The 26,775-nt window shown below is 38.0% G+C and overlaps 4 protein-coding genes across 9 annotated transcripts in view; 2 read left to right on the top strand and 2 right to left on the bottom strand.

The window, feature by feature from the left end:
- LOC135103766 (ubiquitin-associated domain-containing protein 1-like) overlaps positions 1-2,534 on the bottom strand; it is a 9,786-nt gene extending 7,252 nt beyond the window's left edge. Inside the window, exons 1-2 of one of the 2 annotated variants that reach the window (XM_064010478.1) lie at positions 2,186-2,534; positions 144-396 (exon numbers count right to left, since the gene is read on the bottom strand). In XM_064010478.1, coding sequence (XP_063866548.1) covers positions 144-396; positions 2,186-2,323 — 391 coding nt within the window. In that variant the 5' untranslated portion in view covers positions 2,324-2,534. The remainder of the gene's footprint in view (positions 1-143; positions 397-2,185) is intronic. The other variant, XM_064010477.1, reaches the window with a different exon arrangement.
- Positions 2,535-3,107: 573 nt separating this feature from the next.
- On the top strand, positions 3,108-12,000 carry LOC135103767 (nucleolar protein 8-like). Of its 4 annotated transcripts, none has more exons than XM_064010480.1 (9): positions 3,113-3,259; positions 4,127-4,232; positions 5,344-5,547; positions 5,715-6,277; positions 6,524-6,669; positions 7,009-7,111; positions 9,266-9,398; positions 9,645-9,776; positions 11,391-12,000. In XM_064010480.1, exons 3-9 carry the CDS (start codon positions 5,358-5,360, stop codon positions 11,654-11,656), a joined length of 1,533 nt encoding a protein of 510 aa, XP_063866550.1. In that variant the 5' UTR covers positions 3,113-3,259; positions 4,127-4,232; positions 5,344-5,357; the 3' UTR covers positions 11,657-12,000. The 4 variants fall into 4 exon arrangements, with proteins under 4 accessions (XP_063866551.1, XP_063866549.1, XP_063866550.1 ...); XM_064010482.1 differs by having other exon boundaries at positions 3,114-3,259; positions 9,648-9,776; XM_064010481.1 differs by lacking the exon at positions 4,127-4,232 and having other exon boundaries at positions 3,108-3,259; positions 9,648-9,776.
- A 540-nt stretch (positions 12,001-12,540) lies between these two features.
- Positions 12,541-19,156, top strand: LOC135103769 (uncharacterized). 2 transcript variants are annotated; one of them, XR_010270194.1, is made up of 12 exons: positions 12,541-13,121; positions 13,624-13,704; positions 13,818-13,900; positions 14,070-14,174; positions 14,362-14,435; positions 15,106-15,224; positions 15,329-15,509; positions 15,666-15,772; positions 16,094-16,212; positions 16,522-16,673; positions 16,866-17,692; positions 19,123-19,156. XR_010270194.1 is itself a non-coding variant. In XM_064010484.1 (12 exons), coding segments are annotated over exons 2-12 (1,221 nt in total). In that variant the 5' UTR covers positions 12,541-13,121; positions 13,624-13,702; the 3' UTR covers positions 17,697-18,189. The 2 variants fall into 2 exon arrangements, 1 of the variants encoding a protein (XP_063866554.1); XM_064010484.1 differs by lacking the exon at positions 19,123-19,156 and having other exon boundaries at positions 16,866-17,025; positions 17,578-18,189.
- Positions 19,157-19,450: 294 nt separating this feature from the next.
- LOC135103771 (proteasome subunit beta type-6-like) lies at positions 19,451-26,539 on the bottom strand. The gene is made up of 5 exons (XM_064010486.1): positions 26,385-26,539; positions 24,761-24,960; positions 23,947-24,076; positions 22,706-22,850; positions 19,451-19,887 (listed from the first exon to the last, which is right to left on the bottom strand). The coding sequence occupies exons 1-5, from the start codon at positions 26,481-26,483 to the stop codon at positions 19,760-19,762; spliced, it is 702 nt and encodes a 233-aa protein (XP_063866556.1). The 5' UTR covers positions 26,484-26,539; the 3' UTR covers positions 19,451-19,759.
- Between the last annotated feature and the right edge of the window lie 236 nt (positions 26,540-26,775).

The raw sequence follows: 26,775 nt of genomic DNA, 5'->3' as shown, positions 1-26,775 counted from the left end.
AGTGCACATGAGTGATCTTACAAAGTTGTAACACTTATGTTAATTTAGTCAGCAAACCACAGTAAAAGAGCTCTGCATTCAAACTACTGTATAATAATGTAACAAAGGTCTCTCAAAGGACTTATTGAGGTTGGATGACTCACCATTGTCAAGGAGTTGTTCTAGCTGAATGGAGTTGGCTTCCATGAGAGGTCGTGCCTCTCGCACCAGTACCAGCCGGTATGACCGCCCTCCACCTCCTGTCTTACAGCCATCTGCAGATGTTCGGTCATCCCCTCCAACTGCCTCCAAAGGGTTGAAGAAGTGACCTACTGCCATTTTCTTCACTTGCTCTACTGTCATGTCTGTTGGTACCTCCAAGGAGTAGTCACGGCCCTCGCTGTTCAGCACAACCAGCTGCAAAAAAAAAAAAAAAAAAAAAAAAAAAAAAAAAAAAAAAAAAAAAAAAAGGAATGCAATATATCAAAACTGTATTATTTTCATGTACATTTGTGATTTATTTGGTGAGTGGATTATAAAAAAAAAAAAGTTTAATTTCTAAGAACAAATCCAGCCAATCAGCAACCACATAAAACTGCATGATCTGGTTACACAGTGATCCTTCAACATCCCTGGGGCTTAGGTAACAAAGACACCCATGGACGTTGAGTCTGTGGATATTTGCTGTCCCTCCTATAAACATTCTCAGCATTAGCAGAATAATGCCTTACTTAGGTGGCTTGCCTTTTCCTCATGTTGGTGGGAGAGATGGCTGGGCTCCTCAATAAGGTATCGTTTTACTAGTGCCCTGCACACTTACGAGGTTAATCCCCACAGGGTTAAACATTAGGCCGGCCAGCTCCACACACTCAATTTTTTGCTCTGGCTTAACTGTGCAGACAAAACTGGCACAGTTAAAATGGAATTCCACCAATGCCTCCAGATGCTACAGTTTTCACTCAGTATTATCCAGATGACATGGATGGACACGATGAAGACCTGCTTCTGGCTGTTGTTGCACTAGGGTGCACCATTTAAGTTTAAGAAGAGAGAGAGAGAGAGAGAGAGAGAGAGAGAGAGAGAGAGAGAGAGAGAGAGAGAGAGAGAGAGAGAGAGAGAGAGAGAGAGAGAGAGAGAGAGAGAGAGAGAGAGAGAGAGGCCAGAGGAAGATCTGGTGTAAAAATGTCTGTTGAAGAGAAAGCAGATTTCACACATTAATCTTACTGGAGGAGCTGAAGTTACAAATTTATGACTGATACAACTACCTTCATTTGCAGCTCATATCTTTGGTTGTTCCTCTGATTGAGCAAAAGGAAACATGAATGAGAAAAGCCATTATCCCTGATGAACATCTGACTGCTACACTCAGACTTCTGGCAACAGGAAGATCTTATAGCAATCTATGGTACACAAAAGCAATGTCATCACAGGCCCTGAGTGAAATTATACCAGAGAATGGCATTCATAGCTTCAGTAAATTTCAATAAACTCCACTAAAAACACCCTCAAACAGTTCTGGATGTCAGACATCCTGACATCACAGCCATGGTGTGCAGACTAAGCACACTGTTGGATTTGCTTCCACATGCTCCAGTTTAACAGCACAGTTAAAAATCGTACAGTTAACTTTTCTCTCATCAACAGATATCGCACAGGCCAAGATTTTGGACCGTACAGTTAAAACTGTGTGAATTCTCACCTGGTTGGCAACCCTTTCTTGACATATATGTATAATGGATAATTCTTCATCCACATACTCCATTTTAACACTGCAGGTTTTGCCTGTGCTGTTAAGCCAGAGCATAAAATTGAGCATGTGGAGCCTGCCTGACATTTTGATTAGATTTAGTTAATTTTTTTCCCTTGCTTTTTATTTATTTATTTATTTTTTTTTTTACCGTTTTATGTTAAAACTAATTTGTGATAGGTTTCATCATACAAACAACCAAATTTAAATAAAATGAAGTAATGGTGATAAAAATAGGAATCGTGAAATTGTGGTGAAGGGATTGCTGGAACATTAAATTATGTAAGATAGAGGGCTTGGATATTACTTTGGTAAACTGAATCTTCCAGATACCAACTTTTTACTTACATTATCACGTTGATCAAACATTTTGAATTACGTCATGAAATTTAAGAAATGACTAATATTGAACTATGAGGCAATCTGCTAAGGTGGTGAGCTGGCAGACCACAGACCCACCTTGAGGTTGTGGCTGAGCAGGGACTGTACTGGCTCGGCCACGAACATGTCTGCTTGGGCCAGGTCGCGACGCAGGAGACAGCTGATGTAGCGCGCCTGGATGCTCCCTCTGGCTCTTTTCTTTAGCCAGCCAAGCATGAATCCTCCTCAGGCACCACCATCACGGGTGTTGGCTTTTCCCGCCTCACACCTACACACCAGTACGGGGCTTCCTACTGAGGAAGGTGGCGTCCAGCCCTTGCGCCACGGAAGGCAACACAGGAGTAGGGCAGCTTGGGAACACCGTAGCAGAACGTTGTTGTGGTTCCTGTGCCACACACCCTTCCTTTCGGGAGGGGGGGGTGGGTGGGGGATGACTCTGCTCTTTCAACGGCACCTTGCTAAACTTTTCCCTTTGTTTTATGTAGGAGAGGCTCTGGCTAAGGACTACAAAAAATAGAAAAAAAAAGGCACACTGAAGGCACCAGTCTCTAAAGAGCAGAACACAAAGGATTATCCAAAATTGGAGGAGATCGAGGTGCCTCTAATGTTCTCATATTCACATTTCTTACTATAGCGAAAGATTCAACGTATATTGTTCTTTAATATTTGTGGCTAGGTGCCTAGGGTGGCGTGTTTATCTGTAAAGATGTACGTACTGACTTCTGTCATACTATACACGTACTCATTGTGTCCTGTTCTCCGCTTCCTTTGATTTTTGTGCTGCCTAGTAAGAGGAAAAAAGTCAATGGAGTCCTCATGATGATGACATATACATGAAGTGAAAATTCTTCAATGCTTTATGATGGTAATAAATTGACCTTGCATATCGCTAATGAGAGAAGAAAACAATCATTTGTAGCAATCATGCAATAGAAGAATCAATCGCTCCACCCCCTTCCTTTGTTGTAATTTTCATATGTAACAACAAATTTAATAAAATCAAACAATATCATTAGGGAGCGATATGGAGAAAGAATGATGGGCACCGTTTCAAAGGCCTGCAGCCTGCCTGAGACAAACAGTTGAGGAGGGACGCACGTGTGTGATGTCAGGATACCCGTGTGGCCACCACGTCGTCACTTTGGACTGCAGGTGATACATCTCTCACTGGTCTCTTTGTCATGCAGTATCTTTAAGGCTTCCACATTTCTGTGACTTGTTTCATGATTCTTTTCAAGGCTAGGGGATCTGACTGGTGTTAGTGTTGTGAAGGGAAGAGGCAGTTCAGGCAGAGCTCATTAGGCCCAGGCATTGTTAGGGTTCAAAGTTCGCAGTGTCGTGCAGTACTTTTTTTTTTTTTAATTTCACGCTAGCCTTTTCCCCCAGTGCTCCACATTTCGGGGGTGTGGTGGGAAAGTGGAGTGTTGGCATGGGAAAGCAGTTTCAATACTAATGGACCAGTTGTTTCCCTCGGGCCCTCAGCCACCCAAATTAACACTGCAACGTCAGGTGGTGGCTGTTCCAGACCCTACTCCCTTCAGCTGCCCTCTTCACCCTGGCCACATGACAGTGTAGAACTTTTCAAAACTAGATACAACCAAACACTTAGCCTCCTAATGAGAGAACGTCACTAAACCATGTAAGTCAAACTAACAGCAGTGCTTAGAAATCTGTTGTATAGCAAATTTTATGGTAGTATTTCAGTTTCAACCAATACAACGTATTTAACTATAGCCCTTTGCAGGATGTACATCTCACTGTTTAGAGAATTTCTAACCCCATTTTATCCTGCTGGAAATTAATAACTTCAGATGATAATTTTAAAGGTTTAAGTTAGTTCTAGCTTAGCTCCACCTCAAGTCGTCTCTTGTAGGACACTAAGTGTGTTCATATATTTGTTATTAATGATATGCATTTGTAATGGTGATGTGATGTTGAGTTATGTGCTAAGACCTTTGATGACATAGGGTTACCTGCTGCAAATTGTCACAAGGAAATTTATTGGCCAATCTTATACAGGGACATGTGTTTAGAGGAGGAAGGAGCACCTGTGACTGGCTCTGCTGTGTCAGTTAGACCATGGCTACATGGAAGAGGCTTGTGCTGGTTGTGAATATATGAACTGGTAGGTTACCGCCAATTCCCTGAACTTCTTCTTCAGGTACTTTTTGTTAGGTAATTACTGTTGGTATGTAGTGATGACTGTCAGAATGTAGGTTATAAAATGTTAGGTTATGTTAGTTTACCTTATGGGAGGATTAGGAGGTTAGGTTAGGTTGGTGACCTTAAAGAGGGGTTAAGGGGGGTGGGCAAAGCCCCAAGGTTAGGTTGGTTATGTTAAGTGAGCATATTTTGAAATGTGCCGTTTGTCATACTTAGACTTTTCAGATTACGAAAATGCCTCATTTCAGCTCTCCCAACTCCTCCCCCCCCAAAAAAAAATGCATTCCCACTAGGCCTCTATGCTTGTTGGTTTTAGTGAAAGAAATAAAGAGGATGTGAGTACTGGTTGAAACTGCAAATTTACTAATTTTATTAATGGCAAGTTGGAAACAGACAGTTAACATGCATTTTTAACTTTTATAATAAACATTCTTTTAATTAGGTAACTCTTGATTAGTGCACTTGTTCTAGAGAAATTATTATTCTGCAAAAGTTTGTAGGTAACACAAGTTGATGTTTGAATTTAACCAAACCCTACCTATGAGTATGTAACTTTCTAAAGATGGTTTACAAGGTTCTTTGGTGCTCTGATATACTGTTAACCACACCACATTCAAGGCAGGAGAAATCTCTATATAGGAAATGAAAAATAAAGATAATAATAAATAATAATAATAATAATAATCCATGCAGTACGAAGGAAACTCTATATATCTCAGTGTTGAATATGATTTGTCAGTGGTTTACAAGAATTTTGTGTATGTCTAAATTTGTTTCTGGTGGAAGAAGATCTCTTTAATTTAAACAGAGATTGCCTCCCATCATAAATGATAAAGTTCACAGTTTTCTGAGAAAGTTATTCTGTTACTAAAAAAGAAAAAAAAGCAAAGCTCAAAATCTGTACATGAACCCCTGCACCATGTGTGACATGACAACATGTGTTGATGTGTGGCTTGTTGCTGTCATAAGAACATCATCACTGTAAGCATAGAAGCAGTCTTTCAAAATTGTATTATATAATCATTACTGATGTTTAATTGAGAATATCCATCTAATTATTTTCTTTACTACAGCCAAAAGACAAGAAATGGCTTCCACACGGTTATTTATTGGAGGACTGAGTGATAAAGTTGACAGACAGGAGCTTGGAGAGAAGGTGGCACGTTATGCACCTGTCGCCAGCATTGATTTCAAGGAGAAGACTGATCCGGAAGGAAAAGTGCTACTCAGATTTGCATATGTAAATGTAGATGCAGCACCATCCCAGGTGGAACAGTGTATGTGTCAGATCACATTTCTGAATTATATTTTCTGTGTGTTATAATGCAGCGGTGATCTTTTATAGTGAACATTTTCTTGAACAAAGTTAACTTGATAGGATTACAAATCAATGAAATAGAATTACAAAGAAATGAAACTTTGTAGTCTTTATTGTTGTTTGCAGGTATTCAGCAGTTAAATGGTGCATCATGGAAGGGCTCTCACCTGAGGGTGGAGCGAGCAAAGGAGAGTTTTCTGGATCGCTTGAACCGGGAACGAGCTGCCAAGAAGCAAGAAGAGAACACTTACTTTGGAAGGTCAGACTGTTTGGCCATAAAAAGTCAAGAAGCAAATGTAATAAATACAGAAGGTAGTCTTGTGCAATCCAAAGGACAGAGAGTTTCCAGAGAAGAAACTGTTGTAAAAACTGACACTAAACATTCAAAGAAAAGGAAAGAATGTAATACCAGTGACGAAAACTTGTTATCTCCAAAAAAGAAAATTTTACAAACTAGAGGAGAAATTTTACAGACAGAATCTCATTTGCTCTCTGCAAAGAAAGAAAAGAAAAAAAAGAAAAATGAGATTGAAGAGGGAATTTTGTCTAGCTTTAAACAGTTTAGTTCAGTGTGGGCTGATTCTGATAATGAAAATGAAGTTGCTCAAGATGAATCCTGTGGAAGGGTTAAAGGTGGCAAGTCTGCTAAGCCTGGCTGTGGATCACACAGAGGAACCAAAGCATCACAGGTGAGTTATTGTTTTATATTATCTGTTTCTTGTTGATATTCTTACTAGTTTGAACCATAAACCATCAGCAAGTGTTTAGACACACTTGACAGTAGAAAAACGGAGAGCTATTACAAAAGCTGAGTATTTTTTGGTAATGTACATGAATTTTTGTACTGAGTCAATAAATGTACAGTTCACTGTAGGTTTTCATTAGATGATTTAATCAAAATACCAAGGCTGATAATCCATTAATGTTGCTTTCAGGATGCAGCTTCCCCCAGAGTTGACCAGGATGAAGACACTGATGTCACTGTTGAGGAAGACTCTAACAGCATTGGCAGCTGCACTGATGTGAGGGAGGAGCAGCAGACACAGCTGGATATTTTGGAAAGCCTTGATGACCCTCACAGGTATGTCACAGATTATACTTTAAAATAAAAAAATAGTGTTCACTGATCCATTGTGTTAAATTTGTTTAGTATATTGCATAGGAATTTACAAGTAATAGTTATGAACCATGTTTAAGAGCAAGGAGCAGGATATTAGGTCTTCATTGAATTACATGCTTAATTAGTCATCCTGCTGTACATTAGTAGTAAATGTTTCTACATTAAAAACAGAGAATGTGAAGTAAGTTCTCTAAATTTTAAGGTTTTTAACTTGGAACTTACATAATTTTTTACTTTTTTGTTTTACCTCCAATTATTTTTTAATCATCACTACTCATTTATTTTTTTCTGATATCTCAGTGGAGGAAAAAGTGCAGCTGATGACAAAGACCAGGTCATGGGGGAAGAACACACCCTGTCTGAGCACCAGCCAAACAAAGACAAAGTTGCAGCAGACAAGCCAGTAAGTTTAAATTTACTTTTGGTTGAGGGGAAGGAGCAGAACATGGCAGTGATAATACTGTCCTTACCATGCAAGGTCATGCATATTATTTTGTTTAGCTTTACTTGCAAATCATAATTTCAAGGCTGTGCATGGTAGTGTGTTCTTGGTGGCAAGAGATCTGTCTATATTCCTAGGTGGCAGTTACACATGGGGTCACCCTAAATTTGATATGTTCTGTCTTACAATTCTTTACCCTTGTACTTAAGAGAAAAGCCACACCATCTCTTCCTCTCCTCAACACACCTGACATCCTTCCATTCACTCATCTGAACACACACACACACACACACACACACACACACCGTAATGGTCGTTATAATGAACAACTACAATAATGCACTAAAATTTAACAAGTATTTAATTGGAATAATGAACCAAAACTGGCATAGCAAACTTGCCACTCATGTGAGCATTGGAATTTTAATAAATATTTAATTGGAATAATGAACCAAAACTGCCAAAATGAACTTTGCCATTTGTGCGGGCACTGAAATTTTGATAAAAATTTAATCGGAATAACAAATTGAAACTTGCAAGACTAACTGTGTGAGCCGTTGCTCACCTATCCAGGTGCCTGTACCTTCCTTCCCTTTTTCCTCTCCTCTCCCTTCTTTTGTCTTGTCTCAGACCTCCCTTGTTGTCACCTCCCCTCCCCCTTATCTGTCAGAGATAAGGGACAAGGGAGTGATACCTCACTGTCTCTCCCTCTCATTCATTTGATGTGATTTTTGCTTTATCCTTTCTAACTCTATATACATAATTCCATTTTCATTCCCAATCAGTCCCATTCTATTTTAGCAATCTTTAGTATTGTTCTTATCTTTCAGAGAGAGAGAGAGAGAGAGAGAGAGAGAGAGAGAGAGAGAGAGAGAGAGAGAGAGAGAGATGGCTCCAACTTATGGAGTTTACTGTATGTATATGTGTGATGCTGACAGTAGGTAAATGTGACCTGCACTTCTGAAAATAGTGCAAAGCTTGGGGTGATAATGTGCTAAACTCAGGATGGTAAGAGTTTAGAACTAGATGCAAAACTCATGAGGGCACTGTATATATTTGTTGTGTTATCTCGAATGTAGTAGTGCAAATGTGCTCATTTTTATATATGTTTAAAAAAATGTTGAATTTTTGTATTTATTTTCAGGTTCCCAGGAACCAATTAATTTTTTCCCATAGACTCTTCAGTCGTCATAATGCACATTTGCCATAATGAATGCTACATTGGAACAAATTGTGTTTGTTGCTGCATACCCTACTGTGTATATATATATATATATATATATATATATATATATATATATATATATATATATATATATATATATATATATATATATATATATATATTATGGCCTTGGCCAGTACCCCTCTTACATGAAAAAAAAAAAAAAGTAGGGAGACCAAGGCAGGTGTGCTCCTTTGCTGCTGCTGCTGCTGCTGCTGCTTATTCCTCTTCTGCTACCACTTGTTGTTGTTGTTGTTGTTGTTGTTGTTGTTGTTGTTGTTGTTGTTGTGCTTTTGCTGCTGTTTCTGCTGTTTCTTCTTTGTCTTCTTCTTCTTCTTCTTCTTCTTCTTCTTCTTCTTCTTCTTCTTCTTCTTCTTCTTCTTCTTCTTCTTCTTCTTCTTCTTCTTCTTCTTCTTCTCCTCCTCCTCCTCCTCCTCCTCCTCCTCCTCCTCCTCCTCCTCCTCCTCCTCCTCCTCCTCCTCCTCCTCCTCCTCCTCCTCCTCCTCCTCCTCCTCCTCCTCCTCCTCCTCCTCCTCAGTTTTTCCATACTGCATGGTATTTTTCCAAACTATTTCCGTGACAGTGCAAGCTAGAGGGAGTGGTGGGTGGAGAGGAACCTTCTGCTGTGCTGTTCTGTCTCTCTTCCCTGTAGCTAGTTAGAAGTAGTTACCAAACAACCGTGCAAGGATCAAAAGGTCTGTTGCTGTTTGGCTTTCCTTTGTATTCCTTTGTATTCCTCCTCCTCCTCCTCCTTGTGGTGGTGGTGAGGAGCATAACTATAGGTAGGTTTCATGTACATATGTAAATTCTTTACTTACCGCATTTGTGATTGCTAGACCTTTTTGCTGCTATGTAGTTGTTTAACAGACTTTTCCCACTTCACTTTCTAGGCTATAAATGAGACCATGCCATCAGAAACTGAAGTCAATAGCAAATATGTGAAAGTGTCCAAAGACCTAAGTTTTGGCCAGAACATGTCAGGCTTCAGCTTGCTGGCTCAGTTTTCCAAGATTAATAAAGAAGGTAAGTTAGAAAATAAAGTCAATGTATTATGTATTACTTATTACTTACTGTACAATACATAAATTCATGCTTGTGTAGAGGAGTTTGCACATACAGTACCTAATACATGGAGGAATAACATCTAGAGCCCTCCTACTATTATGCTGTCTCGATGATAAATGGTGCAGTAAAAGGAAATATATTAGAGAAACTTAAATGTTACAAGTTTCAAGTTCTTTGTAATGTCTTACAAACCTCTTTTGCCAGCAGTTACTACAGAAGCTGAGAAGGAAGCAGTGGTAGCACCACCTGTAAGTGTCCCAAGGCCGCTTGTTACTGTTCACCAAAAAGTGAAAAAAAGGCCTTTCTTCATACATGATGATGACCGTGAGATTGAAGGTTTGTCCAATTATTTTGTTTTGAAATTTTGTATGAGTAATGCAGTAACTACAGGGAATTGCATGTTTAGTTAGCTTTAATCCTCTTTTTCCCATATTCCAACCTCATGTTGGAATCCTTAATTCATTTTTATTGCAAAACTGCTTATTAGCTTTAGTGAATCTTAAATTCCATCAACACTTGAGTACTGGTTGACTATTGCTAATGTGGCATAATTTGGACCTGTAAGCTGCCATGTTATAATGGAACCAGACTAGCTTGGTACTCGGGGTGTTGGCTGTTCCTGTCCCACATTGGTGTCACGTTCAGAGTGAACAGGCATATGAACACCTCCCTTTCACTCATACTGTCATCCTTTGCCTTAATTATTCCAAAATTATAAGTTTTTACATATGACTGCACATTTTTTTGAATGGCTTTTGATTTGATGATGGAACAACACTATATATCTTGTGGAACACTTGGCAACATGTATAGGACGTGTGGCGCAGCCCCCTAAATGTCCTTGACACGTGAATCTCCTAGGCCGCACCCTGCTGTCCATTGTCAGGTCAGGTCACTCTGGGATTGAGGTGGCAACAGCCAACATCCCAAGTACCAAGTTAGTCTGGTTCCACTATGGTGATTTTACTGATTACAGAGAAGTTAGCTAGAATACACTTAACCCAACAGTTAACCACCTTATCCTGCCTTTAAAATACTCCATAAACCAGTACAAGTTGATTAATAAATGGGGCTGTACTGATACCACTTTTCCCACCAATACCATGAATTAATTTCTGGTCAGTATTGACAACATTGGTATTGCTGATACTGTTAGCAAAAATCTGCAATTTTCTTTGTTTCTTTGTCATAAACTGTTGGGGAGCCAATGCTGTATAATTCACACAAGCTTCACACAGACACACCACTGTCAATTTTTTTTCAGAAGTTCAGCCTTATCTTTTATGGATGCTAATGTACAGTGTTTGTGCTTTACACAATGAGAAGCATTTCCTTTATTTACTGGAGCCATGACTGGAGCTAAAACTGAGCAGGTTTAATAATGAATGGAGGAAAACAAATTGGAATGGCTCCTCTGTGTTTGAAAGTGATGCCAACTGATTATGCAGCAAGTAGCACCAACAAACAGTAGCAACCTGGGAAATTTGAAATTACACTAGCCAAAAATAGTGCCAGATTAGTGATGGAGCTGGAGTAGTGATTGCTGGATTAGTGATGGTACATAGTACATACACCTGTACATAGTCACTCAGCACTACCATTGTTATAAGTAAAAAAGATTTTATCATTATGTGGCTATCAGTATGTCTTCCAGTCTTTATGCAACAACCCCCTTCCTCTATAATGAGAGAGAGTGAAACTACATCACATGGTGCAATTAGTCTGAGGAAGAGGGAGTGTGATAGCCTTGGTAGGCAGCTTACATAGAAGATCACCTGAAATGAAACTGCTCCCCATCAAGAAAAGGCATCCAGGAGAGGAAACCTTTTATTCCCAAAATGTGACTGTCCAGACTTGAGAGGAAAAAAAGAGGATGTTAAATGAAATAGTTTTATGTATATATATGTACTCTGTATATATAATGTTAAAGATTCTCATCAAAATTTTCAGCTGCTATAAGATGGATGACTCAGCCAATAACAAAGGAAGTCATCAAGGAATTTGAAGAAGTGCTGCCTGACCTTCGGCAGGTTATCAGGACACGATCTTTCCGTGCCAAGAAGGAGGAGGCAGATCCCAGAATGCAGAGGAGAGGTCGTGGACGAGGGAGGGGCAGGGGGCAGGGGAGAGGGCAGGGCAGAGGAAGGGCAGCAGGGGATGAAGTGGGAAATCCCTACCGAGACCACAGGTGGAGGGAAAGAGATGTTAAAAAGTGATATTTGCTACATAATAAGTTATTTGTCTTTGGAAGCTGCAATTTTTATTTTTTTATTTTTAAATTTTTTTTTAGAGCAACCATTATTAATCAGTATGGTATAGACTCTGCTGCAGTTGTTTGGAAAAGAATAGCTGTGTTTACTATATCATTACTAACATGATGTTGATGTGAAAAGTGCAGTGTAAGGAATTAAGAAATGCCAGTGACAAGTTGAGATATAGAGATGTTAATATTTCACTGGATTTGACAGCCATCTCTGCTGATAACCAAAATCATCTTATAATGCAAATAAGTATCAATGTAAGTGAATGAGGCTTCAGGCTTTAATAAAAAGTAAGCTTGCATAGTTGTTTTTATTCATATTTATAATGAGGATATTGTATGTATATATAGTTATGGATCCCATGTGGTGGTATGTGGTAGTAGCAAGGTGAAGGTGACATAATGATGCTATTTTATTTATTTATTTATTTTATTGTAAAACTAAGGATTCCAGCAAACTGCTTTACATAAACCCTTGGAATATTATTATAATGAAGTACAAATAATAAGAAACTTAATGTGACATGTTTTACATAACCATAATCTTAAAATTTTTTGTGTGTGGCCAAGCTGTGTATATCAGTATTTTATTATTTGAAATACACAGCCTGGCCACACACTTAGCGGCTGTGTTGAAAGAAAACTTCCATGGTTGAGTGTCATAAAAGGTGATGAGCAGAGACGAAGGATACCTCTGCTGCATAGCTATGACAAGGTGCTATTGAGATGTCTTGTGTTGGTTACCGGTTTTCAGTTGAATATCAGGCAGGTATAGTTCAGCTGGCATTAAACTTGATCATAATTGTGTATATATTTTCAATAAGTCTTTGAATCGATTTATTAAGTACTTTATTGCTTCACATATAGTAAGATAAAGGTTTCTGTATCGTGCCTTTAAGAATTATTATTTTTTTGGTTAAATATGAGAAGAATGACAACTAGGCAGCCTCAGAATATGGTTGTACTTAGCTACTTCCTTTGTGGGTATGTTGGTGCAGTATATAGGTGAAGTGTACTATTACACAAAGCATTGCATTTATTTGTTGATAATTAAATTACCAAGTAATCTAAACAATTACATGGTCTCTAGGTTGAATAATTATGTAATTACTTTTTTTTCAAAGGTTCTTTACTTCATACTGAACACAGATATACCCTTTTATCTTGTGTACAATATTACAGAAACATAGTTTTGGATATCTTACTACATAAACAGGATGAACAAAAGATAACATTGTGAGGTGTTTGTGTAATTTTAGAAATGTACCACACAGGAAATCCTGTTATATTTTATCTTTATTTTATTTATTTATTTTTTTAATTGTAGTACTGTGATGTCATTTGTCAATTGTGATGTGTGTTGCTGTGGAACCATGTGATGCTTATATAAAGAAAGGCCTTACATATGCATAATTGTAACAGTGAGAAAAGTTATTTGGCTGAAACAATCAGTGAGATTATGTTGATCTTTGGTACACAGTGTTCATTGACATACAGCAGTTAGACACATTTTACAGAGCACATTTATTTCAAGTTATCTGCTGACTTGGAATTTTCTACACAAAGAGTATTTCACTGGTATTGTTCTCACAACACAGTGTTGATGTGCCAGGAATGGCACATCTGTATTGTGAGCTATGTAGTTGTTAAGTTTGTGTTTTTTTGTTTGTAGTACATTTGGATTAAAGTTTCATTATATATTGAGATAGTCAGAAGCAATAACTTGGTGGATGTTTAAATTATAAAGAAATTGCACTTTGTTAAAACTATTTATATTTTTATTTTTACTGACCAGTGATCATAGAGCAGGAGGTAGCTGTTCTCCATTGCATAACCAAGAATTTCTCTCTCTCTCTCTCTCTCTCTCTCTCTCTCTCTCTCTCTCTCTCTCTCTCTCTCTCTCTCTCTCTCTCTCCACCACAGACTTTAAAGCAGGAACAAAGTGTACTACCTTTATGATGTGTATAGAATATTAAGGAGGTGGTTCTATAATCTTTGAAAAATGTGAGTGCTTAATGTTTCAATGATTTGTGATGAAATATGTGATATTCAGAAATATATTAATCACATTAGCAGCATACAGCAGCAGTTTATGTTTCAATAATTTTTTGTTGTAGGTGCTGTAGCACATGTAAAGTGCTTTTTTTAGTGGTGGTAGCAGCCACTCTGGGCCATTGGGTAGATGGACAAAAGGAGGAAGGTCTGTAATTGGATCCTCATGCCAGTTTTTGCTGAAAAAGTTTATGACAAATAGAGAAGTATTTCTTAGCTCTTATTGAGATATTAAGTTAAACTGATGCTAAATATAGATATGTTTTGCATTGTACTCATCCCACCATTACTTATTTTTTGTTATGACTTCTTCACAGATAACTCTTGTGTACAGAACATTGAAGTGGACACTAGTGGTGTTGAGACCGGCTCACAGTACCATTTCAAGATTATTTTAACTAATGAATCGCAATGCTTGTATGGTATGTTGATTAGTTGTCATGATTCTGTTGTGCAATTCCTCATCATTGTTTTGATTTTTTTTTCCCCTTATTTACATGTTTGTGGCTACCAGCAGCTTACCAAATCATGCAGTTAAGTGAGGGTAGAGACAGGATTAATATGGTAATATGTCTTCTTTTAGTAATCTTTTCATGTGTGGTATTTCAGGGAAAAGTGCATGGGTTGTGGACATACTGGAATGTGACGGAAATCGGACGTTGGCATTCAGTTCCTTTGATAAGGTGAATTTTCACATCAGGAATACATGCCAACCTTTTTGAGTGCTGGCATCAAATGTGAAGCATGTGTTGTGTCTTACAATGTAGAAGTCTTGGGTATCATGGTATATCAAATATGAATATAGCCTGTACATTCTAATCTGGGGAGGGACCAGAGAGGTTCCCATGTTGGTTCCTTCTCTTAGTGATGTCATGGTTTTATGAGAGCAATCTGTTCTATTCCCTGTTTGCTAAATGTAAAAAAAAAAAAAAAAAAAAAAACCACTCAGGAAATGCAAAGACAGCAGTGGAAAATAAAAGCTCTAACACAACCTCATACAATCATGAACTGAAGATTGTGATAATTTATGTGATACATTCATATACCAATCCTCATCCAAACTGATGTGTGCTGCACATTAACTAGAACATACACAAACTGATTCACTGTACTGGAACATTTTTGTGCTAAAGAATTTAATTTCTTTTATCTTGATCTGAAGTGGCATCACAAATATAGGTACTAATATTTTATGGTCTTTTATGCATCTCAGTAGGCAACAGTAATTGTATTTCCATTTATATTGACAATTTTGGCATAGCCTTTAGCCTCACTTAAATTGAGTATTGCTTTTAATTTTTAAGAGTAAAGGAAAATAGTTTTATAGTTGTAATGATATTTTGTACTTTTCAGCCAGAGGGTTATCTGTGTCCTATGGCCAAATGTCAGAGAATCAGAGCTGGAGGTGTCTGCTCTGCTCCTGTGAATATCTCTGATGAAATTAATGTCAGTGTTGCCTTCCATGTCTTTGAGTGAGTACTTTCAGATGAAGTATGTCAGTATTAATCCAGATTGCCTTAAGTTTTGCTTTTGTCCATTTTTTACTTGTAATGGTGATAATCTTTTGTTACTGCAGCATCACCGGCCTTCACCTTACCATCCATTCAGATGAACGTGTGCGGTCATGGAACCTTACCATCCTTAAGTGCTTTGAGGACTTAAGTTGCTATAAGAGCAAAGTTATAGCAGATACTGGCAATCGGAGTGTTTTATTCATAGAAGAGAACTTTCTGCTGGATACTTGTTATGGGTTCAAGGTAATTAAGGCATTCATACAAACTTAAGAGGAAGTCAGGATGAATAAGAGGGATATCATGTGTGTATAGTAGTGACCCACTTTCATGAACATTTCCTTTAAGAAATTACGCATAAATAACTTAAGATTGACTATTATTTTTAAAATTTCTTTACAGTTACAAGCGAACAGCTTTGGTGTCTGCAGAGTGTGGGTACGTGGGGGAATATTTATATCTCCATCTGGATGTTATCCAAAAAACAAAAAATTGAAAACTTCAGAATTGTAAGTTATCAGTAAAACCAGTTAAATTCAGGTGTGAATTTTTTTTGCTTAAATTTGCATGTGTCTTTGGGGTTAAAGGGATTAACAGATTTATAAAGGCAAGGAAAAAAAAAAGTCTGGCAATTTACAACACATGCCAAAACTTACACCAGATCCCTGGAGAATATTACAGCACTATATCAGTCACCCACTAAATCAGGAGATTAACATTACAGAATAGACTTCATAGTTGTTCTTGACAACACTCCTTCTATATGGATATCAAATTTAATTTTGCTTTACTTTTACTCATGTCTTCTCCTTGGCATCATAATCTTGCAGGGTGGTAGTCAGAAAACAGAGCTGGTGGGTGGTGCCCCTTGGAGCTGTGGCGGGAGTTGCATCCCTCATCAGCATCGCACTGCTGATTTTTTTCAGGAAGCATCTGAAGAATGTGGCTAGTAAGTATAATATTGATATCCATGTTATGAGAAGTAGTTATCTGTTTGCCATGATCTTTTTTGTATAGAAGTCAAATTACCGAATGCATCTTCATTTTATGCTAGTGATCAAGTGTAAATCATGTTGATGAAAAGTTGAAACAAGGGACTTGGTACTCTTGTCTCAAACATCAGCATCATTTCTTTCATGGAGAAGTTATCATTCATATAGCAAATATGTATATAATGTGACATTGCAATTATTTATTTTCAATGATGGCCTTGTAATTGTTTATTTTCAATGATGGACATTATTCTTCAATTTGTTAGTGTCCAAAGGCATGCATGAAAGTTCAGGAGTAGCACTAGAGAGGGCAAGCAAGCACAGACCAGCAGTCCTCATCTTGTATGCCCAGGACAGTGAGGCTCATGTTGCCATGGTGACACAATTGATATTAAGGCTGAAGGAGCATCTTTGCCAGGTGATGCCTAGGATGTGCATTACATGTGGAATAGTTTGAAATATATTATGATGTGATCATGGCCAGGTGGAAGTTATATGTTCAAGTTAGCAATAGAAGATTTTTATTCTCACAGTTTTTTGGAAGTACAGGCTAAATGTTTATATGCATTAGATTGTGATTTTATTCAAATTTTGTATTTGTATTTTTTAGGTTTTTGACATCTTTGATGAGAGCAACTTTGAAAAGTTGAGTAATCCTTCATGTTGGCTTCAAGAAATTATTTCCACATCCTCCTTGAAGATTGTGTTGGTGGTGTCTCCTCGGGTCATGGATTACTTCCATGCTGTCATTACCACTTGTGTCAGTTCAGGTGAACATGTTTTGTTTGTTGCAAGTGTAAGTGGCTCATACATTTGTAATGTGAAGATTGTCTTTTGTCTTTCTCACAACTGCAGTGAAAAGTAAAGGACAGTAGATGCAGTTTTGTAAGATGGTATGTTTAAAAATTGTAGAGTTGGATAGCTTGTAAGGATTATACAAGGGAGTAGGTATTTTAATTGAAATGTATCAGGGATTTCAATGCATAATAGTTTTTGAGGTTGCTGTGGTTGAGGCATTGCTGTGGGGGGGTTGATACAGTGATGACCTGTTGAACCATTTATTTAGGAAGTTGTGCAAGATATGAAAGCCTAGGTGTTGTTAGTCAATGTCAAAGTAATTTATAACTTTAGTGACAGTGGATATCAGACAAAACAAAGATAGAAATAGAAAGATGTCTTATATATTTACCATTTTTATATTACTTTCTTTTTTTCTCGCTCTTTCTTACATGCAGCCTCAGAAGTTAACTTGTTAGAAAAATAACAAATAGCTGAAAGTTGTATAGGTATAACACTAATGCAAGTGAGAAAAAACATTTCAGATACACCGGGTGGCTGGTTTAATATGGACTGCAACAACCGACTTTTGTTGGCAGCAATCAAGCATCTTTTTGATAAAGAACTTGTTGTCAATTACAACAGAGTATTTGTTGTGAGGTAAGCTGTTTTACAACTTTTTACTGCAGTAGGGCCCTTTCCAGCAGTCTATATATATAAGGCTATGTTGTTCCACTAGAGGGAGGAAACTATCTAATCCCTAAAATATTCTTACAAGAACTGCAGTGGAAATGCCTCCCAGACCCAAAGACCAAAGGAGAGAGAGAGAGAGAATTTTAACCACCACTCCAGATACTTAAAAAAACACACGTTGCTCAGATATAGCCTGCAAGTGGTAACATCTAATTTCTAATATAATTTCTCTCTCTCTCTGAGCCAACCTTTCAGTTGTCATAGAAATATGAGGCAAGAGTTGGTGTTTTACTAGGTGTAAGTATGACACACACACACACACACACACACACATTTATGATTTGGGGTGGTTGGAGGGTAGTAAATTACAGAAGAGGTGCTGATGGGTGAAGGAGGAATAAATGGGAAAGGAAGGGAAGGTGAAGTTATCAGAAAAGAGATTAGTGAGCAGCTGTGTGTTTACACATGAGTCAAGTCACATTCTCTCTCTCTCTCTCTCTCTCTCTCTCTATATATATATATATATATATATGAATGACTGAATGATCAGTCTTTCATCCCTTTCTCTGGCAAACTCTGGAACCCCCTGCCAGCTTTTGTATTTCCATCTTCCTATGACTCGAATTCCTTCAGGAGGGAGGTTTCAAGACATCCTTCAATTTTTGACTACTGCTTTGAACCCTTTTATGGGACTGGCATCTCGGTTTTTTTTATTTTTTTTATTGGATTTCTGTTGCCCTTGGCCGGTGTCCCTCCTACATAAAAACACACACACACACACACACACATGTAAAAAAGAAGTAATGGACACGCGTCCACTACCTTCATTCATCAGCAATAATTTGTCATAAAATGATTTTCCCAGCTGCATCAGCACACACACACACACACACACACACACACACACACACACACACACACAGAGGGAGAGAGAAAATGTAGGGAAGAGGAAGGGGGAGGAGAATAAGAGGGCAAGGAATGAACAAGGTAAGAAGGGAACTGTACACCCTACCTTACAGTCTCCCCTCCCTGGTGGAGGGGGTATAGGATGAAGAGAAGGATAGGGGGATATGGAAGATAAGGGAGAGAAACTATGATGTAAGGCTCTGCCAATGAGACTTCCTCATTCTGGATAGAGGGTGGGGCATGGGATGGCTCATTTATGTGACTGGTGGGAACAGGGAGGGTGGGAAGAGCAATAGAATCTCAGGGACATAATACAGAGACTGTCAAGACAAGTCAAGGCAGGATACAGGATTGCTTAACAACTAAAATAGAATCCAACCATGATGCCTATGTAGGTGTCATTGTATATTCCATTGGCGCTTCACAACACCTACGTAGGTGTTATCGTATTGAAGGGGTTAAAGACAAGGACAAAATTATTACTGTTGCAGCTTTGGCAAGACCGAAATGGGGAGTGATTGCAGTCTGCTTGTGGGGAGCCGTCGCTACATCTTGCCGCAGCACCAGAATGCACTTGTGGCTGATGTCATGGAGAAAAGCAAGGACTGGTCTTCAGGTCCTTACTTAAACCCATTTGGTAAGTATGTACTGTATTTTTTTTTTTTTGTTAGCAAATGGCATGCTAGTCTTGTATTCAAAATAACGGTGGAGAAGACTGGTTGCCTGTGTGCTCAGTTTGTGCATGTATCACTAAGTCTTGACAAAAATTTAGGGTAAATTACATATAAGAAATTTGCTTGTTGTTAACAAAAAGCTAAATGTTGCCTGAATAATTTATTTCAGTACATAAATGTGTAAGTAACCTGTATCAAAGACACATGAGAAAATCTACTTTTAAAGCTGGCATGAAAACAGTTTGAATGACTTTGTGGGATGCCAGCCATTCTTCACAGTATGTTATCTCTATTCCTAGTACAAATGATAAACCATTCTCAGCAAAGCATGTGTGGTAGCTTATCCAGCTATAACCCTTCCCCCTCCCCCCCTCCCCCCCCAAAAAAAAAAGGGAGTGGGGGGGTTTATAGGTAAGGTCTGTCAAAGAATAATAATGACACAACATTTAATAAACTATCCCTGATAGAACTGCGGGAGTTCGTTGTGGAGGAACACACGGCGCTCGGCTCCATCCTTAGTGATGATGGCAACCCGCACCACCCCACCACTGCTGCCGTCCCTTGTCAGAGCCAAGGTCAGCGCTGTAATGCAACACATTGTAAGATACATACCTGATGCAGTTGTAACATCAGTACTTTACACACACACACACACACACACACACACACACAATGGAGAGAGAGAGGGGGGGGGATCATGAGATAAAGGAGGGAGAACAGGGAAAGGAGAGGGAGGAGGGTGGAGAAGGGGAAAAGGATGATAGGGAAGAGAGATGAAAAGTAGAAGCAAGAGAAAGAGGGGGGAGGGTAAGGAGAGAGGAAAAAGAGGAAAAAGAGAGGAAGGGAGGATGAGGAAAGAAAGGAAAGATAGGGGGATGTGGAGGAGAGAGGATGAGGTGGAAGAGGATGAGAGGGGGAAGAGGAGGAGGCAGAGGTACTTACTAGGCTGTTTATTTAACCAGCTGCTATTATTCTTCCTCTCCCTCTCCTACACCACCACCATGTCCCTTCCATCAAAAGTTAAAAGGTGGAAGAGGAGGATTTTGAGGTCTTTACTAGGCTATTTTTATTACCATCCAGACTAACTTGTGGTGGAAGAAACATGAAAGATAATAAAGAGGGAGAGAGGATGAAGGGGGAGGAGAATTTAAAACAAGCATCACTTAATTCAATGACTGCTGTAAGAAATAAGGTCCATGATTTTTAACTTTCCATATGGTGAGTGAAAAATGAACAACTTCAGGGGAAAAATTACTTAACCAAATCTATTATGACCCTCTTACAGCTCCATGAAGATGTCCCTGCTCAGGGGACTCAAGAGCCAATCTCACAAGAACAGAGACATTACCTTAACCCCTGAAGGACTGGAGGTGGCTATAGTCACTTCACCATGTCAGTTTTTGTAGTTCAGTCTTTGATAATACTGTCTGTGAGCTAGTTAGGCTAATCTCTGTCTCTATCCTGCTCTCACCATGGCTAAATGTAGTGTTGATGATTCTGACAAGTTTGATTCCCTGTCTGCTCTCTCCTGTTCTAAGACCTCAGTGCTATGTGTATTACCTGCTTGCACTTGACCATTTGCATCCTAGTGAGAATGCAAAGAGATGGGAACTTGATAAAACTTTAGCAAGTGTGAAGAGAGTTCTGAGCACTTGTTTTCATTAGGTACTAGCCATATCCAGTCAGGTAAAATGGACACATGGTAGACATGTGGCATGCTCCCTCTAAAAGTCTTTCATCTTCAACTAATATCTCCATAACCACTGCACTCAGGCATCTGGATGGCATCACTAAAAAGAGGAAGACTTGGTGTTGAGTATGTAAGACAAAGTTTCTTGGAGAGAGAGAGAGAGAGAGAGAGAGAGAGAGAGAGAGAGAGAGAGAGAGAGAGAGAGAGAGAGAGAGAGAAATCACATTTCCTATCTCTCATTAAAATTATCCAGAACAATTCCACTTCTTAAAACCAAACCGTATGTTTCTCCAGATATTCTTAACTGTATATATTAAGGACATATTTACCCTCATCTAAATTACTGTAATCCTATTTGGTCTACCACCTACCCCTGCCACCTACATCATCTCAATGTGCTACATAAGAAAATCATCAGAAAAATTAATAGTAATGACTACTGTGAGCACACCCTCCATTATTCAAGTCCCTAAACATATGAAATCTTACTGACATACCAAGACTTAATATTTCCTCCTATACATTCAAACACAAAGAAACAATCAGTAACATTGCAGAACCAAACCATATCTACCACACCCACAACCAGAGTCTATGGTTATCCAGACACAAACTCTCCCTCTATAAACATTCACTAATGTATCAAGGACCAAAGATATGGAATGACATCCCACCTTGCATCAAACACTCACCCAACCTTAAAGCCTTTCAAAACAAATACAAGAAATATCTCCTGTTCCTTTATTAGTTGCTTAATGTCAAATCTATCTGCATACCCACCTTTCCTTTGCACTCTCTCTGTTCAAAATAAGTTGTACATATATATATATTCCCTATTTTTTTTCTAAACTAGTTAAAATATGTTTACTTTTTTACAATGTGTTTAATAACTAACTATTTGCACTTTGATTTTCATTATATTACTACTCTCTTGGCTTACTAATATGCCTCTCACTTATAATGTGTACATGTACATATTATGTGAGTGTATGAGTGTGTATGCATGTGTATATGTGCACATGTAAGTGTAAGGGTATATGTAATATTTTCAGTACAGGTACTGTACTTTACTATCCATATTTTCAAATATTAATTCTTTATATTTCTTCCTTAACTAATTTGTCAAAATTTGATTGATGTATAAAACAAACATTATGTTTTTCTCATCTCTCTCCTCCCTCTCTATTTGTTGTTGAACTCTACTTTCTCCTCATTAAGCCTGCATATTTCTTTTTCTTCTGTTCATTCAATATTTTGTATTCTTCTGCATTATAAATAATTGTATTATTTGGAAATTATTTATTATGAGTTATTACTATCTTCTATATCCTTTGTATTGTGTATTATATATGTATTTTTTCTAGCTTTATCCCTTTTGCCCAAAAAGCCTTAGCTTATGAAGGGCTGTTTGTCTTGCCATCAATTACAAGAAATAAATGTATGTTATCTTTGGCAAGCATAATAAAATGTTTATTTCATTTGCTCCATTGCAGGCTAAGTTTAAAGGATGTGTGAATATATGCTATTTTCAATGTTTAGCACTGGAGGGCTGGTCATAGCAGGATGAAAATCACCACCACCCTCAGTCCTTTAGGGGTTAATAGCATTTTTTTTTTTTTTAGTAACTCCATACACATTCTGTAGAGTTAAGGCATCTTGCTTAACAGTTTGCAAAGGAACTATTTCAATCTTAGTACAGATAATACTTACTGTTTTTCACAAAATCCACTGTCTCCTCTTTAGTCATGTTTGGTCTGTAGGCGGCATCAATGTGACCCCAAACGTAGGTGCTGCCAGACCCTCCAATGGCTACTGGCTGGCGAACAATCATCCCTCCCAGAGGAATTGTGTAAACCTTTGAAAGAATATAGAAAGTATTATTATTAATAAACACTATTCTGCATAAGCTCTATATAAATAGAAGCATTACCTTACCAACAGTCCTCTGCAAGGACTGTTGGTTTTCATGACTTAAAATGTTGCCAGCATTTTGAAGAGACAACTAGAATCAAATCTTCATTTGGCTGAAGGCAAATGAAGGAAAGTAATATATAACTGTTGCAATATAAGTCTTAAGGAGTGAGCCACATTTTCTATCACTCAAGGTAGGAAAAAATAATGATTTTTTTTCAGGAAAAAAAAAAAAAAAAAAAAAAAAAAAAATTATTGAAATAATTTTCTTGTATTAAACTTACCCAATGTTAAATGAAATCATAGTTTAATATACATTACCCAACATGAGTTTTTCATATAAAATTCATAAGTAGGACTAAGTTTAATCAGATCTATTGTTAAAGTTAATTACTTTGCATTAAAAAGAATTTAGGTTCATTAAACTTCATAATTACATTTATTGTTATTATCAACAAAAAGACCTTACTATTTTATACATCTGAATATTTTTCTTGTAACAGACAGCAATAATTCACTGGTGCCTGACTTGCTGCAAGACCAGTACACTCAGTACAGCACAAGTACACTTAATACTTTTCCTGTACAACTGCCTCACATCTTCCTTCCTCCTTGTGTGTGTGTGTGTGTATATATATATAGTTTAAACCACTAGATATTTTACTCTCAATATAAAACTTAAATAATTTTTAATACAGTATATTTACTTTTGATTTAAATAATGATCTTTCTCCTGATTTAAATACATTTTAAATCAAACCAACCCTGCTATCACTCATGGGCCACTTCACCTTGTTCCTCACAGATTTCCCACCAGTAGCCATTCCTGTAACAACTTTATTTGAGTCTCATTTTATGCTGTACATTAATATTTAGTTCTCTGGTGAAGACTGTATAATAATAAATGCATGATCTGTTAAATTAAAGATTTCTTTACTTTTACTTATTTTTCCAAAGGCAACTATAACATTACCATTTTTTAATACAATAGTACTAATTATTCATTGCTATACTAACAAAGGTAAAAAAAATTGACTCACCTGACCCCCCTTAGCCTTGTCCCAACCTGCCACAATGATGCCGGCCATCAGTTGGTCACGGTAGTTGTAGCAGATTTCCTTGAATGTATTTGCTGCAATCTGAACCCGTGGTGGATCCCCCAGCTTCACTCTACAAGTTTATGAGAAATATAACTTTTTCTTTGCACTTCCTATGTCATCTTTGTGTAAGATGGTATTCAATAGAGAACACATAAAACAGTTCATTACAAGTGAATATTTCTGTAAATTCTTTTTACAGCACTCAGTGAATTTGAAGAAACATCTTTAAAATCAATGATTCACAGTACATTGTGTCATTTATCACACACCCCATCACAGGACATAAATTGACAGTCAGAAATAAAGCACTGTGACACATGGCAATCAGAATATTAGAAAAGACTATTTTAGTATCTGATATTTACTGGAAAGGTGGAAGATTGCAGAAGGCCTGCAGAGTTGGTGTCTGACTAGCAAGTTGTCATGCATTGAGGAAAACCCCTAAATAATTATTGTGCTGCTTTCATATTCCATTCATTTAGCTGGCTTTAAATCTAGTCATTTAATAGCTGTTTTCTGTAAAAATTTTGAAGTCTATTGTGAAAATAAATTTTCATGCCAAAGCTTTATACTTGTTTCTTTACATAATGTAATAGTGAGTGCCACAAATAAGTGGTTCATCAGTGATGGCATTGTCATTTAAAATACCAATTGAAATTTTGTTATGATTAATATACTAGGCCATTAAGGGGAATCAAAGGCATGAAGAATTTCTGCAAGATATTTTAACATTACTTCACTTTACACAACTCACTCAAGGAGCTCCATGTGGGAGGCAACTATGTCAGCAATGGCCTGGGTGTCCGCTGCCGAGCCAGAGCGACAGCAATAGATGTGATCGGTGACCCGCGTCAACTTGTCTGTCACGCGGTTGGAGACGTAGACACCCATGGAGGTGCGGGAGTCGGCTCCCACCACCACACCACCGTCGAATTCCACGGCCATGATGGAGGTCTGAAATATCAACAATGGTTACTGATAGTTGTTTTAAGTTTTGTTTTTCTATTTTTAATTGAAAATCAGTGAATTTCAGTAGTCTGCTAAACAGCAGAAAAGTTCCTTGATTTCTAGAGGAATAAATTTTAGAAACCACACCAATTGAACCATATGTATTTGGTTAAGATTACTGTAGACATGCACACCTGCCATTTGCCACATCAGCCAAGAAAGACAAGGGTTGTGATCAACTGATTAAAGTGAAAAATTTTGTAGCTAAGAAGTGTTACAATGTTTAGTTTAACTGTTGTGTGGGCAAGGCAGTTAGTCTGACTTCCATGGCCATCAAACTGATAGGCAGCAGCTGACCCATTAAAGGAAGGTAGAATGAGGCTTGCCATCCCCAATGTTAAGGTTAATGTTTTGTTAGCTCTTGTTCTGAAATGCTTATTACCATCATGAAATCAAGAAAATCACATGTTAAGGTTAATGTTTAGTTAACTCTTGTTCTGAAATGCTTATTACCATCATGAAATTAAGAAATGACAGACAGACAGCAGTTGGCATGAATTTCAGGGAGTCCATTGGTGGGTGGGTGGGGGGGGTGGTAGTGAATAGGCATAAGGGGAGTTTGAGGGAGGCCAAAAATCCCATGCCCAAAAATTTATGACACTATGAAGTGGCCGCCTTGCTGCTGGTACAGTAATTTGTTTTGCTTTCTTAGATGGTTATGAAAGGTGTGGTTGTCTGTTCTTTGGTGATGTTAGTACTGAGCAAATCCTAAATATAGATAATAAACCCAGTAATAAACACAATTAATGTTAGTGTTAAGCAGTGAGTGTTTGCCTTCCCCACACTAAGGCCTCTCATTCCCTAAGCCTCTCATGCACTGACAAAAGATGAAGAAATATACATAAATGAATTGTATGAAACTGCAGCTTTACTATTGAGAGAGAGAGAGAGAGAGAGAGAGAGAGAGAGAGAGAGAGAGAGAGAGAGAGAGAGAGAGAGAGAGAGAGAGAGAGAGAGAGAGAGAGAGAGAGAGAGAGAGAGAGAGAGAGAGAGAGACTACAACCACTGTAGCATTTAAAAACAGATATGACGAACGGGAAAACAGATGAATGAATGAACCTCGTGGATCTTTATGGCAAATCATTCAGGTTTGTTGACAATGATTTGACATTCCCCACTCCTTCCTTGCTTCACACAATAAATATCTAATACGCCAGGAACCTTCACCACCACCACATTGCCTGCAACAATAACGGCTAATAGCATCACTTCACCATAGCCAGCGAGGAGGAAAGAACAATGCCATAACAACACAAACATTGCCTGTGGGGGATGACGAGGCCAATGTATCCAACTCTCTCTCCCTGCTATAATACGCCAAAGCCAGGCTCATTAGCTGCAGGTGAGAAGCAGGGGCCCGGAATACTTACACCAGTGAGGACTTCATTGTTCATCCAGTCCGGGGTGAGGGAGGCGAGGTGGGAGGACTTCATAGTGGAGTGACTGGACACTGCCGGGGCCGCCATCATGATGCGGGGGTCACGGCACTACACTCTAATTTCGCTTACCTTGTCATCGTTGTGGGATCAATACCGGTGAGCATGTAATAATAAATCAGAAAAAAATAAGTTTAAATAATTTTTTGTCATAAGTACTTAAAAACGTCTTAATGATGATTGTGGATAACAAAACTCGAAATTGTTACCCTTGTTTTTTTCATAGCGAAATATTATTATTACTAGCCTTATAATTGTGAAATTGACAATGATCTTTTATATTACATGCTCTCTACTCAAAAACGGTAAAATACAGACATAAAGA

Source organism: Scylla paramamosain, chromosome 9, assembly GCF_035594125.1.
Source record: "Scylla paramamosain isolate STU-SP2022 chromosome 9, ASM3559412v1, whole genome shotgun sequence".
In the NCBI taxonomy this organism is placed as follows: domain Eukaryota; kingdom Metazoa; phylum Arthropoda; class Malacostraca; order Decapoda; family Portunidae; genus Scylla; species Scylla paramamosain.
Note: the sequence above shows the minus strand (reverse complement) of the source record. Positions and strands in the feature narration are given on the sequence as shown.

What these genes read in the sequence shown, in the direction of transcription:
- LOC135103771 (XM_064010486.1), bottom strand. Translation starts at nt 26,483, where the DNA reads ATGATGGCGGCCCCGGCAGTGTCCAGTCACTCCACTATGAAGTCCTCC. An exon ending in ACAATGAAGTCCTCACTGGT is followed by an intron (nt 24,961 to 26,384) that starts GTAAGTATTCCG and finishes TTGATATTTCAG; the next exon opens with ACCTCCATCATGGCCGTGGA. An exon ending in AGTGGATTTTGTGAAAAACA is followed by an intron (nt 19,888 to 22,705) that starts GTAAGTATTATC and finishes GTTGCATTACAG; the next exon opens with CGCTGACCTTGGCTCTGACA.
- LOC135103769 (XM_064010484.1), top strand. An exon ending in GTTGCCTTCCATGTCTTTGA is followed by an intron (nt 15,225 to 15,328) that starts GTGAGTACTTTC and finishes TTGTTACTGCAG; the next exon opens with CATCACCGGCCTTCACCTTA. An exon ending in ATACTTGTTATGGGTTCAAG is followed by an intron (nt 15,510 to 15,665) that starts GTAATTAAGGCA and finishes ATTTCTTTACAG; the next exon opens with TTACAAGCGAACAGCTTTGG.
- LOC135103767 (XM_064010479.1), top strand. Translation starts at nt 5,358, where the DNA reads ATGGCTTCCACACGGTTATTTATTGGAGGACTGAGTGATAAAGTTGAC. An exon ending in AGCCTTGATGACCCTCACAG is followed by an intron (nt 6,670 to 7,008) that starts GTATGTCACAGA and finishes CTGATATCTCAG; the next exon opens with TGGAGGAAAAAGTGCAGCTG. An exon ending in AAGTTGCAGCAGACAAGCCA is followed by an intron (nt 7,112 to 9,265) that starts GTAAGTTTAAAT and finishes TTCACTTTCTAG; the next exon opens with GCTATAAATGAGACCATGCC.